At 47.7% G+C, this 16,523-nt stretch overlaps 1 protein-coding gene and 1 long non-coding RNA gene across 47 annotated transcripts in view; one reads left to right on the top strand and one right to left on the bottom strand.

Moving 5' to 3' along the window:
- ABLIM1 (actin binding LIM protein 1) overlaps positions 1–16,523 on the bottom strand; it is a 325,273-nt gene that overhangs the window by 125,878 nt on the left and 182,872 nt on the right. For 44 of the 46 annotated variants that reach the window (XM_089314295.1, XM_089314270.1, XM_089314272.1 and 41 more), the window contains one exon: positions 1,721–1,904. In XM_089314295.1, coding sequence (XP_089170421.1) covers positions 1,721–1,904 — 184 coding nt within the window. Of the gene's footprint in view, positions 1–1,720; positions 6,611–16,523 lie in introns of those variants that run through there. The other 2 variants (XM_089314288.1, XM_089314283.1) reach the window with 1 other exon arrangement.
- On the top strand, positions 7,233–9,857 carry LOC149121913 (uncharacterized). Its single transcript, XR_016221939.1, has 2 exons — positions 7,233–9,364; positions 9,624–9,857. It is a non-coding gene; the product is annotated as an uncharacterized LOC149121913 (long non-coding RNA).

Genomic DNA, 16,523 nt, shown 5'->3' with positions numbered 1-16,523 from the left:
TGGTCTCATTCCTAAGATATATCATTACACATATGCAAATATTCCAAAATCCAAAATAGTTTTGGTCCTAAGCATTTTGGATGAGGGTACCCACTTGTGGCAAGAGCAAGCACCTCTTTGCTGGCTCAAATGTTCAGGGACAGGGCTACGGTGGGTAAATGTGTGTCCATCACTATGTTAACTTTAGGGCAGTGCTGCTCAGGGTCAGGAGAGAAGGGCTCATAGAGTTTACCTGGACCAGGGCCTTCCAACCTTGCCAACATCATACTTGGGAACCTTCTAGAAGCTATTATCAGCATGTGGATTTGGAGGGAAAATAGGCGAAAGATGAATATCTTAAGAGATCTCATCCCCACTCCACCCAGGAGAGTCCAGTGACAGCCAGGTTTGGGAAATCACTGATGTGGTACAAAGCCTCTCACTTTACAGCTGAGATCACTGCCTTGGGAAAGCTCACTCACAGCCATCTCAACTCAGCCTGGGAAGCAGGACTGGGATGCCGGTCTCCTTAGGGGCAGCCCACAGACTCCCAACTAGGCTGAGCGCCATAGCCCGAAAAGGGAGACGTCAGCATGGAACTTTGCCTTTCATTAAATAAGAAAAATGGTCAGCTTATTAATATAAAATTTTAATTATGATTTTTAAAACAGTAAGAAATGAGCTAATAGCTGTTAAAAGTTATTTAAACCATTTTAATATATTTCACATTTATTGTGATTTATTTATCAGTATTATTAATTACACAAAATTAAGTTGAACCTTCTGGAGTTTATATCTCTCTGGCTTTGAAACCTGAAACACTGAAAAACAAAACAAAACACCTCTTCTGGACTATCGCTTATGGACAAGCACGGTAAAGCAGAGCACTTCTCAAGAAGGCATGGGGTTGCCAAATGAGAACTGACCACGAGGAGACCCAGGCTTACTGGTGAGTCTCCTTGTTGGAAGAAACCCACCTTCCATTTTATAAGGTGTAGCTCTAAACACACAATATCAATGGAGACCGCAGATCCTCCCACTCACACCTTACAGTTTCCTTCTCTCTGACTCATCACATTAATCAAGTTAGTTTGCGCAGTCAAGATTTAATCTTGGCAGATGATAGGCAGCTTGAGAGCAGGAGTTGGCAAACCTTTCCCCAAAAAGATCAGATGGTAAACATTTTTTTAGGCTTTGTGTGAACCATATATGTGGCCCCAGACACAGCTACTCAACTATGCGGTGTAGCTCCAAGACAGCCACGGACAGTTTGCAAACAAAGAGTGTGCCTGTGTCCCAGTAAACTTTCATTTCCAAAACCAGGAATTGGGCCTACAGTGGCCCGGGGGCCACACACAGTTGGCCAAGCCCTGCTATTGAGTACACAGAATTAAATTTTAAACACATACAGAAGCACAGGAATTGATATTTCCAAATAAGCTTTTTCCTTCTAAGCCGCCGTGCCACTTCTCTCCAGTGTCTTTGTTGGTCAGGATATTTCAAGAGTCAGCTACATTCAGAGGTGGTTTCCAGCACTTAAAACCATCCATGTTACTCTGCACAGGACATCATGTCTAACCTCTCCCAATGTAATTACTGTAAGTCAGGAGAAAAATAAATCTAAGAACACATCAGACTAAGTGCTACTCAAGATGAGAGGGGACGACCCCAAGCCTGAGCAGCTGAAATCAGCATTTCTCTGTTGGAAGAAGCCGTGGGGTTAGGAGAGACTGTCACTTACTTGCAGATCGTGCAGGCAAAGCAGTTGGGATGGTAGGTCTTGCCTAGGGCAGTCACCACCTCGCCCTCCACGAACTCCCCGCAGCCATGGCAACGTGTCCCGTACATCCGCTGGTAGTCCAGGGTGCAGAGGTACTCCCCGTTTTTTATGAAGAAGCCCCCTTGAGCCAGGTCACAGCCACACACTGTAGAGAGACAAGTGCACATCTGGTGATCCTCTGCCAAGCGCCCGGGCAGCGGCGGCCTGGTCGCTTACTCTGCGCTCTCAGTGGTCTGGGGAGAGGGGAGGAGGCTGGTACAAAGAGCTATTTATTGTGGGGCTCTGCTCCTTCCCTGCCTCCTCCCCTCAGGAGCTATGCAATATCTCATACGAGTAAAATCCACTTGCTGGGTCTCAGTGGCCTCTGTGGCATGTCTAAGACTCAAACAGTCTTGATGGAAAGACAGCTTTGCTTCAGGCTGCCTCAGTTATAAGGAAGGGTGTCCTGGGCAGGGCTAGTTAGGAAAGGTGCCCACTGCTTGCCCACACAGCTCCGTGGTCTGGGCCAAGATTGTTACTGAGTTGAGTAATAAATTCCTTCTCTAGCAAATGCAGTAGCTAAAATTTCCAATAGCTTTTTTCCCCCCCTTTTTTGCACACCGGAAATATTTTCCCATAGCTATGAAGAATTAAGACATTCAATTTTCAATTTTCTCTTTGTACAGAAAATAGTACAAGCCAGTTTCTAAAATATTCTAGAAAGAAATAAAAAGTAGACAGGCCAAAGAGGAAAGAAATGGGGACATGTCTGAGATAAAACATTCATGACGGCTGTGCATGCAAATGAGGATGCATTGTTCTGTCCCGGTTTCTGGTGTCTCTTTCAAAACTGTGCAGCTGTGGTTTATGGAGATGGTGCAGACAAGCAGGTCTGGGGGTGCCAGGGGCTAGGGCCTGGTCTCCATGTTCAGACGAACCCAGGCAGGTTACAACGACTTGCCCACAAATGCAGTCCAGGCTACGTCCCTGAGAAGAAAGCCTTTTCACTGCCAAATGACTGAGAAGCAGCAGCCAAAGCTGCCAACCTGGAACCTTCTCTGTTCCAAGGTTGGGGGACGCCTACTCATTAAGGGCCCGAGGCAATGAACCCAGGAGTCTTTCTGGTTATTTCTGCAACTGGATAGCGCAGACACTCAGTTGAGGAAGAGGGGGTGGGGAGGTGAGTTCAATCACGAAATTGCTTTCCTACCTGCTAGAACGTTCCACATGATTAGCTCCCATGACTCACTAATGCATCTAATGAACTAGTGCTGAGCACAGTAAGACTCTGATGGAAGTAACCACTCCCCCACCCCGGCTAGCACCCTTTACTAATCACCAGCTGCTAAAGATATTCAAGGTGACACAGAACCTGCTCCAGCTTTCCAATGCGGATTCGGCAGTCTTTGTTTAGATCAACATTCCACGGCTATGACTTCTTCGCAGTTTGCAATGAAGTAACCCAAGGTGATGGCCTGGCTCCATCCTGCCTGAAACTGACCACCCTATAAATACTACCGTGATCCTGTAATCTGGAAAACAGTCGTTCGTTCGCCACCTGCTGCCTCCGGGAACCTGCCAGTAGCTCCTCCTGCCCCCACAGGTCTCACACCTGCTTCTTCCTCACCAACTGGGTCCTGTGGGTTGAGGGAACCGGAGGATGGGCCAGCCTTGTGCTGACTGCAAATTTCTTTGGCAACGAGAAACAATCCTGGGGAAGGGGAAGCAGGGCCTCACAGAACACCTGAGAGTTCTCCTCGGTGTTTTCAAGGTCCCTTTCTTCCTTTCCTGCAGGATGACAAAGGTACATAAGTAAGAGCCCTCATCTTTACTTCTTTGGATTCTCTCTCTGGAACTGAATGGTACCTAGTAGGATACAGAGAACACAGATTTTGAGTTTAATAAAATCTTGTCTCAAATTTGGTAGTTTCATGCCGATTCTCCTTGCCTTGTGATGACTCCGTAACTCTTCCAAACTTAGGTATTTCTCCAAGCCAGGAGAAATTTGCATTTGTCCAAACTTGCATTTGGACTACTGTTAATTTCCTTAGGTCTTTCCTACAAATACCTAGGCTGGGTTTAAAATCCACAGACCCTTTACAAAAAGACTCACGGCCACAGGAGATACTTTCCATGCTAATACAGATTGTTTAGACAGTTTCAAAGCTAATTCTAAATGTTCTCAAAACTTTTTGTATTTCCTCCTTCCTTTGGGGACCTCTGGGTGACCTTTGCTAGCGCACATAATTTTGTGAAACTGATACATTCTCTCCTCATTAAGTAAGTCCTAGTTTGCAGGAATTAGCATAGTCTTACAAATTATTTTGAGGGTAGACATAATGGCACAGTAGTTAAGATGCCACCTGGAATGCCTGCATCCCATCTTGGAGTGCCTGGTTCAAGTCCTGCCTCTGCTCTCCATTTCAGCTTCCTGTTAATGGGCACCCTTGACCCTTGAAGGCAGCAGTGATGTCTCAAGTAGTTGGGTCTCTGTCATCCACATGAGAGACTGGATTGACTTCTGGGCTCCTGGTGTCAACCTGGCTCAGCCTCTGCAGGTGTCTGAGGAGCGAGCCAGTGGATGCAAGATTTCTTCTCTTTCAAATACATAAAAAATAAATTTAAAAAATAATTTCATAACACTGTTGGTACCAAATGACAATTAAACTGTGCCCTACTGTGATCTAATTAGGCTTTATCCTTAAATTCAAAGCAGTGCTCAAGCCAGCCTACCAAACTGCCGTTACTGGTTTATGTGAGAGCATTTCAGAAAGTTGATGGAAATGGCGTATCACGAGAAACTATGCATGGGTCTAACCATTTTTTTTGCGCTAAGATAAAATTTACTTCCATTTTCCATGAATATTTTACAAGTGTCTTCAAACAACAAGGAAAGACGTGTTTGAACAGGGACCCACAGAGACAGGAGTCCTTAATGGCACACACACAGCAGTGAGACGAGGAACCTAAAATCCCAAAGGATGCTTCCACTGCATTCCTAAGGATGAAGCAGTTGTGTTGTAATTCTAGACTCTTCCCCTCCACTGCCATTCACCCCATCCCAGGCCTGCCTCTGCTGTTTCTCCCCTCCTGACGGCTCCCATGCAGTCTCCTTGGCCAAATCCCTGCATTCCACACACCCACCTCCTCCCTCCATCATGGGGACTCCCCTCCCGGAACAGATCCCATTCATTCCTGCAGTGTCAACTGGGACTCTGTGCAAAGGATCTGAAATTAGTGATCTCTCTGGCAACCTCTGCGAGCTTCAGACTTTGATTTGTGGCTGCTGGGTGTGCCCATCTCAAGTCTGGCATGTTCCAAGCAGACCGTATGCTCTCAGCTTCTCTGCCAGACCCTAAAGCCTTCTGCTTGTCCTAGATTCCTCTCAATAAAACAGCAGCGGCACCTGTGCCACCCTTCTCACTCCAGCATTTTCAACTGGCCGCTGATCCAATTCATTCCCCCAGCAAAATGCTTCGATGATCTCTCTCCTCCTCTGCCTTCCTGCTGCCACTACTCAGACCCCAGACTTCAGTAGTCTCTCCTCTGCAGTAAAATAATGTTTATAATGATTAAAATTACTTAAAATTAAAATTATAAAAATAATTTTATAAATTTGTTTTGGCAAAACAATTTTATTCTAATAATGTGTATACTGGAAAAAAAAATCAAAACAACTTGAATTTCTATAGGTAGAGCAAAGATAGACTCAATCATGGATATCTAGCCTAAGGAACTGGGTTCAAAATTATGGGTTAGATCCCTGCAGGCCACACAGTGTCTGTGATACAGCACTACATGGAAAGAACGAATGTCACAGAGGAAGCAATGTTAACAATTCTATTTCTAAGAAAAGTCTACTCATGATTTTATGGACATGAAAATGTGAGGCCGGCCATATGTTGGTCTCTTAGGAGGATTAAGAATTAACTTATTATTTTCTTCTACAAACATATTTTTTTATTCACTTGAAAGGCAGAATGAAAGAGAGGGCAGGAGAGACAGATCTTCCAGCCATCTGCTAGTTCATTCTCCAAATGGCTACAATGGCTGGGGCTGGGCCAGGCCAAAGCCAGGAGCTTCATTCAGGTCTGTAATGTAGCAGAGGGACCCAAGTACTATGGCCATCCTCTGCTGCCTTCCCAGGCACATTAGCAGGAAGCTGGATTGGAAGTGGAGCAGCTGCACTCAAATCGTGGCTCCAGTGTGAGATGCTGGCATAACCCACTGCACCACAATGCCTGTACCTGGAGCACTGTTTCACAGCCCACACAAGGATTAGTTCATTATCCAGTGCTGGACCTGTGTTTGACAAGCTCTCTGCTATTGATTAAGTCAAGGCCCAGATTTTGGAAGTTAGGATTGACTTCTATGTTCTCACCCAACAGAGACGCAGATGACTTCTTATCATCTTGTTGAACCACTAACCAGTTTTTTTTTTTTTTTTTTTTTTGACAGGCAGAGTGGACAGTGACAGAGAGACACAGAGAGAAAGGTCTTCCTTTGCCGTTGGTTCACCCTCCAATGGCCACTGCGGCCGGCACGCTGCGGCCGCTGCACCGCGCTGATCCGATGGCAGGAGCCAGGTACTTATCCTGATCTCCCATGGGGTGCAGGGCCCAAGCACTTGGGCCATCCTCCACTGCACTCCCTGTGCCACAGCAGAGAGCTGGCCTGGAAGAGGGGCAACTGGGACAGAATCCGGCGCCCCAACCGGGACTAGAACCCGGTGTGCCAGCGCCGCAAGGCGGAGGATTAGCCTAGTGAGCCGCGGCGCCGGCCTACTAATCAGTTTTACATTGAACCCAGCCATTATAATCAATGTTCTGTTCTGTTCTCTTTTCTTTTCTTTTCTTTCTCTCTCTCTCACTCTCCCCTTCCTTCCTTCCTTCCTTCCTTCCTTCCTTCCTCCCTCCCTCCCTCCCTCCCTCCCTCCCTTTATTTAGTTGAAAGGCAGAGTTAGAAAGAGAGAGAGACCTTCCATCTGCTGGTTTACTCCCTGGATGGCTGCAATGGCTGAGGCTGGGCCAGGTCAAAGCCAGGAGCCAGGAGCCAGGAGCTTCCTCCAAGTCTCCCAGGAGGGTGGCAGAGGTCCAAGCACTTGAGCCATCTCCCACTGCTTTTCTCAGGCCGTTAACAAGGAGCTGGATAGGAATTAGAGCAGCTGAGACACGAACCGGTGCCCACCGAAGGCCAGCCCTGCAGGTGGCTTTACCCACTGTATCATGACGTCCCCCACCCCCTGCCATGTTCTTTCTTGAGTGCCTTAGTGATCCATTCCCCAGTTTTCTTCTGAACCAGCTTGGTCATCCTGCTGGTTCCTTCATTAACGACTTGAATGAATCTTTGATACCTGCTCATTCTACATTTGTATGAGAGTTCGTATACTTAACATTTTGAAAATTACACTTCAACAAAAGAACGATTCTTTGTAACTGAAAATATCTAAAGAGAACATTAATGATCTTTAAAAAAAAAAAAAGCTTTGGTCTGTTTTATATTCACAGCTTGGCAAATACTTTAATGGATGGCCCACAGCAAAACGTTCACATCTAAATGATCACAAAATCTCAATTAGTGAGGTCAAACTTCAGTAGCCTATATTTAGATTTTTAACTTTAGGCACTCCATTTGTCTTTGCTTTAGTTGAAAATTAACATATGCCCAGGGAAAAGCATAGATTCCTTTTACTAAAAAAAAAGGGGGGGGCTCCAGAGAAAGGCATTATTAACTGTTTTCTTCTTTCAAAAGATATTTATTTATTTGAGAGGCAGACAGATGGGGTGGTGAGGGAGGGAGGGAGGGAGGGAGGGAGGGAGGGATGGAAGGAGGCTGGGAGCGTTCCCATCTGCTGGTTCACTCCTCCAATGCCTGAAAAGGTTGGGGCTGATCAGGGCCAAAGCCAGGTGCTAGGAAACAAATCCAGCTCTTGTACAGGAGTTATCACAGACCCAACCACTATGGCCATCTCCTGCAGCTCCAGGGTCCGTGTTAACAGGAAGCTGGAATGAGGAGTGGAGCTGGGCATCAAATCCAGGCACTGCGACACGGGTGCCATTCGTACCAACCAGCACCTTTAACAGCTGGGTCAGGCGCCAGTCCGGCTTGCTTTCTGGTGACCAGTTACTAACACATTCCCCCCCACCCCCCGCCCAAGGCCCCACTGAATCCTGCCCTGCTCACCGTCACTAAAACCTGCCATGAACCGCACTGTGCCTTGTTACCCTGCTGCTCTTAAACTCAATCTTTACAAATTCCGCAACACAGTTAACTGCTGCAGAAGTAGGGATATGCACATCCAAGACATTAAGATAAGACTTGCAGAATTAGAAACAGGCATTTAAGAAAAACTCCAGCAAACAGGAGTGGCTCAAGTTGTAAAAATACCACAGAACAGGAGGGAACGAAGTTGGAGGTGTCAGACAAGGGTTAAAACAGAACAGTGTTTTAGTGGCACCGATGGAGCTGCAGTAGCAACTATTTCTTCAACCCTCTAAAAACAGCAGTTACATTTTACATTCTGACAAATACATTTCAGTGACATTCCATCTGCCCGTCAAATGGAAGCACTTAGGAGCACGGGTAATCCTTACCACCATGGCCAAAGGTGGGTTTACCAAAGGTGGGTTTAGGGGGAAAACCAAAAGAGGATATCTTCATCCATTTGAGTGAGCTGAGCATCTCTGCTGTGCCACTGCCCTTGGCTGGGGTTTTAATCCGCTCAACCCAGAAACAGAGCACAGGGATGGGAAACAAACACGATCAGCATTTTCAAAGTTAGTCCCCAGTGACGCAAGGATTTTAACTGTGGGGCCAGCAACCTCCAGTGGGTCCTTGCTTCTCTGTTCTAGGGCAGGTGCTTCCAGCACCTGGTCAGTCCGCTCCGGCAGCTGGTCAGTCCAGCACAAGGTGCAAGCAGCCCTTCTCAACTCACCCCATGAAGTGGAGGTTTGGGACCCGGGTCACCCTTCTTGTCTAGGGCCAGGCTACTTCACCCCTGGGCAGGTCCAGACCTGCCTCTGCCTCTGCCCTACCTGCAGCAGCAGCGGCCCTGCCTCCTCCGAGGCTGCCAAGTCCTAGCCAAGTCCTAGCGCTGGGGGTGGAGAGACCCGGGCTGCGCTACTCCCAAGCACTTCTCCCCGGGTTTGCACTGAGAATACCCAACACTTCCCTCCTCATCCTCTCTCCTCTACTCCAACTAATGGGAGTGGAGCTTCGTTTCATCCGAGATTTTATTCCGTTTATCCCTCAAACTCTTCTCAGAGAACACAGAAGTAGACTACAACACAGTGTCTTCCCAAGCCACCAAAAACCCCATTAGAGTAGGGAGTCTGAGTTAATCCATTTTAGCTCTGAATCCCAGAGCAGTGTGTCTCAAGATACCACGCACTATAAAAGTTGTATCCACTGTAGCTCAGAGCCCAAAATAGCTGCACAGAGAGGCATCAACAACAAAGTGAGGGGCGGTGTTTCACCAGAAATAACTTTTGGTAATGCTCTATCCTGGAAGCGAATACTAAAGCCTCAAAAAACACATGTGAGTAGTTTTTCACATTAACTTCTAGATGCACATCAAAAATCAGCAATCAGTTCTGGGAAAGGAATAGTTACAGACTCAACCAGATGGTAAGGTGGGCCCCCAAAACAAGTTATTTGAGGGTTTGCGTTTAACTTGGAGTTTGAATTTAAAATAATCAAAGCCTTGCTTGGTTGGAAGGAAAACATTTCAGAATCCCTATTAAGAAAATCTTTGACAATGCCATAAGTTTGTTTTTAACACTTGTGCAAACAATATTAATTATAAACAGCTCAAGAAACAATGTTATCACCAGAATAATATCTCTTACTCACTGGACTTCTGTTTTGCTTTGTTTTGCCTTCTAAGATTTGGTCCAGCTCTCTGCTATGGCATAGGAAAAAGCAGCAGAAGACCCAAGTGCTTGGGCCCTGCACCCACATGGGAGACTGGAAGGAAGCTCCTGGCTTCGGATCAGCTCAGTTCCTGCAGCCATCTGGGGAGTGAACCAGCAGATGGAAGACCTTTCTCTCTGTCTCTTCCTCTCTCTGGCTGTAACTCTGCTTCTTAAATAAAAAAATCTTAAAAAAAAAAAAAAAAAAAGACTTGGTCCGTAACAGAAAAACCAGTATTAAAGTACTAAATCCCATAGCATGGATTATTTTACTATCAGGCATGGGGGTTGAGCATATGTACAAGAAAGGAAATGGATGGCTGATGCTGCTTCACAGGACTGACCTTGCTTTCCCCTAGGGAGCTACATCTCAAACCAGGCCACATATTTGAGTTTGGGGCCCTTAGGAAAGTTTTACTAAAGCCTACTTCCTCTCCTAGCCCCTTCCCCTTTTCAGTCTCCAGGAGGAGCTGGGTCATGTGTCTTCACTCTGCTGAGCACGCTGACCCTGCCTTAAGGCCCTCCCATCTTCCAAACATTCCTCAGCCTCTTCCGGAACACCAGTGCTGTCCCCAGGCTGATCCTCCCAAGTGCCCCGCCCACCCTCCTGCTGGGCCAGGCCACTCAGGCTGCCTTCCTGGCGAAGCAGCAGCCTCCCCCAGGCTCTGACCCCTTGGGGCTCGGAACAGTCACTGCTCTCTGGCACTTGCTATGCCTCCTGGTCCTGCTCCACTGCCTTTGGAACTGTCCACTGGTCTAGACTACCAGCCCACTTCTTATGCTAGTGTATCTTCCAGAGTAGAGAGATGGAAAACCACTGTTCCCCCCTCCCCCCCAATTTCAGGCTACTTTAAAGCAGGCTGGTGTCTGGGGTGTGTGATGAGAGCCAAGTTCCTTTGGCACAGCACAAGGTAAAGGCATTTTGGCATTGACCTTGTGCCAGTAACCCTGTCTTTGTTCCTGATGACCTTCAAGAATGTGGTGCCCAGGTAGTCATGTCACTCACCTCCCAATATCTGTAGTCTCTTAAGACTCTTGAACTTCCTGAGAGACTGAAATGGATGGAGATGCAACAACTTTTTTTTTTTTTTTAAGATTCAATTATTTACTTGAAAGGCAGAGTTACAGAGGCGCAGAGAGAGAGAGAGAGAGAGGGAGAGAGAAAGAGAGAGAGACAGTCTTCCACCCACTGGTTCATTCCCCAAATGGCTGCAACGGCCGGAGCTGTGCCGATCTGAAGCCAGGAGCTAGGAGCTTCTTCCAGGTCTCCCAAACAGGTGCAGGGGCCCAAGGACTTGTGCCATCTTTTACTGCTTTCCCAGGCCATAGCAGAGAGCTGGACTGGAAGTGGAGTAGCTGGGACTGGAACTGGTACCCATATGGGATGCCGGCACTGCAGGCGGCAGCCTTACCTGCTACGGCACAGCGCCCACCCCGAGTCAACAACTTAAGAAAATGTTTGAATTCACATGTCCTCCCTACAGGATCAGACAAAGCTTTATGTTGTGTTTAGCAATAACAAGAAGGCCTCCCAACTGAGAATAAGACTGAGTTAATCCCTCCACCGTTTAAGGAGAAGAAACTTGAACAGGAACATGAAGTAGCTACAGGAATAATTAAAGGACTGGGACAAAACACTTTAAAAAGCAGTGGGTGGAATTGGAATTAGATTGAAGAAGAGGAGGTCAGGTCTTAATGGTCTTTAAAGTATGGTGAGCTATTTTAAGGAAATCAGTGATCAACTCTTTTCTTGCTAAGGAGGACAAGAGAGGGAGTAGTTTGTTTTACATGTTCCAAGAGATCTATGTTAGATAAGTTTTTGGCTAGAACCACAAGGTGATTATCAATGAGAGCAGGCTCCTGAAGGAGGCAGCTCCACGTCTTTGGTTAAGAAATATTGACAACGACGGGGCCAGCACTGTGGCATGGCAGGTAAAGCCACTGCCTGTAGTGCCAGCATCCCATATGGGCTCCGGTTCAAGTCCCGACTGCTCCACTTCCGATCCAGCTTTCTGCTATGCCCTGGGAAAGCAGTAGAAGATGGCCCAAGTCTTTGAGACCCTGCACCCACATGGGGGACCTGAAAGAAACTCCTGGCTCTGGCTTGGGACTGGCACAGCTCTGGCCATTGCAGCCATTTGGGGAGTAAACCAGCAGATGGAAGACCTCTTTCTCTCTGCCTTTCAAATAAATAAATAAATACATATTTTTTAAAAAGCCTTATTCTTGAAAAATATACAAATATTTTAACTCATTGACATTAGAAGTTGTATCTGAATTTTTCTAATAATTTTAGGAAAACACTTTGAAAATAATTTTGATGTTTATGGGCTCTTTCAAAGATCGAACATTATAGATAAGAGGAGCAAGGGATTTGTGAAAGCTATCAAAAATGTCCTTTCTCATGCCATCTAACAGACTTCAGACTCAGACTTCTAAGCGGCAACACACAGATTCTCTGCATGAGAATTCCTGCCAGCGCTGCCCCCCAAGTGAAGAGCTCACGGGATCTGGCATCTTATTTTCCACAGACACCCAATGTTCAGACGCCTCTCTGGAATGATGTGCCTATAAATAACATACAAACCTAGTTCCACTTTTGAAAAGGAATGAAGTTACGATAATTGTTTTTTTTTAAATTTTTAAAATTTTTTTTTGACAGGCAGAGTGGACAGTGAGAGAGAGAGACAGAGAGAAAGGTCTTCCTTTGCCATTGGTTCACCCTCCAATGGCCGCTGCGGCCGGCGCACTGCGCTGATCCGAAGGCAGGAGCCAGGTACTTCTCCTGGTCTCCCATGGGGTGCAGGGCCCTAGCACCTGGGCCATCCTCCACTGCACTCCCTGGCCACAGCAGAGAGCTGGCCTGGAAGAGGGGCAACCGGGACAGAATCCGGCGCCCCGACCGGGACTAGAACCCAGTGTGCCAGCGCTGCAAGGCGGAGGATTAGCCCAGTGAGCCGCGGCGCCGGCCACGATAATGGATGTTTAAAGTGCTGTCTTCTCAGCAACGACAGGTCCATCACCGTTCCATTCATTGCTAGTTGTCTGCTGCCCATGTGTCAACTGTAGCCACCACACACAGCCTCTGTCCTGTCCTCACCACACACAGCCTTGAACACTGCTGGCCCCTTCCCTGACCACGCCTGGCACACACCCTCTGTCTAGTACCAGGAAGGTTATTAAGTCTTCTGGAACATCCATGCTTTAGTTCATATCTTGTGCCCTCCTTGGCAACATCATCTGACCACAGCTCCAGGTGGCCTCTTGCTTACTGCGTCTGTCCTGTCACGGACCTTGGTTGCACCCCAAGGAGCTTATGCTCTGCAGGAGTAGGGACCATACCATAAATACCTTTGAATGCTCCTTAGCCCAGTGAATGGAGAGAGGACAGAGGTTGCACAATGACTTAATGTGACAAAAGGCCACCAAGCACCAATATTCCTAACTTGATTTATGCAAAAATTAAGTGATTCTTGGAAAGGAAGTAAGAATGTAAATAATGAAGTCCATTTAGTTGACTTGTTACAAGGAGGGACTGGGTGGTTGTATCTTTATCCTTGTGTGTCAAACTCCTCTTCTGGGAGAGGTAGGGTAGGGGTGGGGTGGGTTCCTGGCCACCTGCCCCTCCTTCTCACACAAACACCACCAAGATCCTGCTGCGGCCAGCTCCCATCACCCATTTACCTCCAGTTATTGGCCCTAAAGGATATGGTGTCACCCATCTCAGCTGGTAAGTCATACTTGTATGACCACTGGAATGTCTGATGAATACCCCTATTAAAGCAGAGATCATATCTCACAAGTGTATAACATGATCACGCATAGCTTCTTTTTCAATGCCTGAGGCTTCCAAAAATATCTGTTGAATAAACAGATGTTACCATGCAAGCTAAGAATTTCTACTGTGTCCTTGGGTGAGCTAGGGTTCTCATTGTTGATTTTGATTTTGGCTTTCAACCTTGACCTGCTATCGCAGATAAACTGTATAATAGGGAATTCCCCACCTTGTTTCTTTTGTCCCTGTTCAGAACTCAGAGAGCACATCTGGATACACATCTTCCCCCATCTCCACAGTACTTGTCAAGTACAGTTAGGGCACGCACTCTGACATCTGCTCGCTAGCTGAGCATCTCAGACCTAAATGATTAATCGGGCTGTTGTAAAGCAAAGCCCAATTGCAGGAATTCTCTAGGTCACACGGCCATGATCAGAGAATCCTCACTGAGAAGGTGCGGATCAGGGGCTGGAATACCTTTTCTTCCATTCTCCTCATCAGCTTCCACTTTCCCCCTGTCCATCACCCACCACCAACGTAAGCCAGAGGCTTCCTGCAGCATGGCCAGCAAGAGTGGGTCTCAAATTTGGTGCATCAAATACTTACTCAGGGAGCTGGCTGGGACTGCCAGACCCCGACCTTAGAGACGCTCCTTAGTGAGATGAGGAAGACCGGGAACCAGCGTCTGAGCTACTGAGGGTAACTTCCTCTAGGACCACTTTCTGTGAACTCTGCCCTAAGGGGTTCATAGGTTTAACCTCTCTTCCAGTAGCTTTCAAGCTGTTTCCATGGAATTACCTGATACATCATATACTAAACAGCTTCTCATTAATACAACAAAATACCTGAGGGAACTAACTTTAACCATTTTTATTTACTTATTTTCATTTTCTCTGAAAGGCAGAGAGAGAGAGAGAGCGCGCTCTCATCTACTAGTTTGGTCCTCAAATGTCGCTCCCCCACTCGCGGAGGAACGACACTGGACCGGACGCTGTTTTCTTTCCTCGGTCCTCCGCGGAGGAGCGGCACCCCCACCGCTCCCCGGCTTTCGCGGAGGAGCGCTCCAGCGAGCTCCCCAACCGACTCTCTCGGGGGGGGGCGCGGCCGCGCATGTTGTCTCTCTCCCTCTTATAAGGGGTTGGGTCAGGAATCAGCTAATTGACGAGGCAGCTGTGTGAGATTTGTTTACTCTCTCTCAGCGCCATATGATGGGAGATCAGATGCATGGAGTTAGTCTTAATAGTCTCAGTGGTCTAGTCTAGTCTCGGTACTTATTTCGCCATGTTGCAGGAGACAGGCCCTGCTCCCCACACTCAAATGCCTGCAGTGGCTGGGGCTGAGCTGGACCCAAAGCAGGAGACTGGAACTCAATCCAGATCTCCTATGTGAGTGACAGGGACCCAAGTACTTGAGCCATCACCTGCTGTCTCCCAGGGATCATTACAGGAAGCTGGATGAGAAGTGGCACGGGGACTCAAACCCACGTGCCTGACATGGGACACGGGCATCCCTGCTATGCCAAATGCCCACCCAGGGGACTACCTTCATAAAAGAAAAGATGATTGAGTTTGTAGTTTTGAAGGAAAGTCCCAAATACGGAGCCCCACTGATTTGGCCTCTGATGAGGGTGGCTGATGGCAATGGTGCAATGTGGAGGGAGGGTCACATGGGGAGCCAAGAAGCAGAGGGAGAGGCTGGGTCCCAGTCAGGCTTTCTTTTTTTCTTTTTTCTTTTCTTTTTTTCTTTCTTTATTTTTTTTTTGACAGGCAGAGTGGACAGTGAGAGAGAGAGAGTGAGAGAGAGAAAGGTCTTCCTTCCGAGAAAATCTGTTCTTCCTTCATAAAGCTGGGTGGACTTCAGCATACGTTTCTCAAGAAATGCACTTTCATGCACATGTCCCTAGAGTTATCGACAACCTGGAATTTTTTTTTTTTTTTTTTTTTTTTTTGACAGGCAGAATGGACAGTGAGAGAGACAGAGAGAAAGGTCTTCCTTTACCATTGGTTCACCCTCCAATGGCCGGCGCGGCCGGCGCGCTGTGCCCGGCGCACCGCGCTGATCCGATGGCAGGAGCCAGGTACTTCTCCTGGTCTCCCATGGGGTGCAGGGCCCAAGCACTTGGGCCATCCTCCACTGCACTCCCTGGCCACAGCAGAGAGCTGGCCTGGAAGAGGGGCAACCGGGACAGAATCCGGCACCCCGACCGGGACTAGAACCCGGTGTGCCGGTGCCGCAAGGCGGAAGATTAGCCTATAGAGCCACGGCGCCAGCCCCCAGTCAGGCTTTCTAACAACCCTCTCATGAGAATCGTTTTGCACTGGACCCTGCCATAACTGGATTAAGTGTCTAACCTCTTGGTGCCACTAACTTACGACTTTGGGGTTTCAATGTCTGTAGAAGTTCGGGAGCCAAATCATACCCAAACCACAGCACAACCCAGCATCGGAACGGCTCCGCATTTGTACCTGAAGGTTGTGCTCCTTGTGATGTGAATGAGAAACTCAGAGTTTCAGAAGCTTCTAGGTATAACAGAAAGTCTATCTCCAGTCCTTGGGTTCGTTGTAAATATTCTCTCCCGCTGTCAGGGCCAATGGGAGGGCACTGGGGGCCCTGCACCAGGAAGGCTGAGAGAAGTTCATTTGTACCGCGGAAGGAGGCGTGCAGGTGCCACCCCCTCCCACCCCGGTGCTGCGGCCCCCATGGGAGAGCTCCTGCAAGTCCTTCTGTTGGGTTTATTGTGGACAAAACCTTTTAAGGTGCTCATCTCATTTGGTCTGGGTTGATCTTAGTAAGCAATCCTACTCCCGCCCTCCACGTCTCAGTCTATAACGCAGACGCTATCAAGGCCTCTCCTGAGATTAAATTTTTAAAAACGGCCAAACCAGTCGACTCTTAGAAGACACTTCTGAATAATTCAATCTAATGAGCACAGACCAATCTGATCATAACAGGTAAAAGTCAGTTTTTCCGCCACTCAGGTATGTCATGGTAAGGCTGACTGCCGAGACCGTGGGAAAAAGCTGGGCTTGTGGTGTGGCACTCCCTTAGGAGCACTGGTTGGCCTGGGAAATGGGAGACCTGGAAGAAGCTCCAGCCTTTG

The sequence above is a fragment of the Oryctolagus cuniculus genome, chromosome 15 (assembly GCF_051225735.1).
Source record: "Oryctolagus cuniculus isolate XC-2025 breed Fujian yellow rabbit chromosome 15, ASM5122573v1, whole genome shotgun sequence".
In the NCBI taxonomy this organism is placed as follows: Eukaryota; Metazoa; Chordata; class Mammalia; order Lagomorpha; family Leporidae; genus Oryctolagus; species Oryctolagus cuniculus.
The sequence above is the reverse complement of the archived record's forward strand: the minus strand, read 5'-3'. Positions and strand labels throughout refer to the sequence as shown.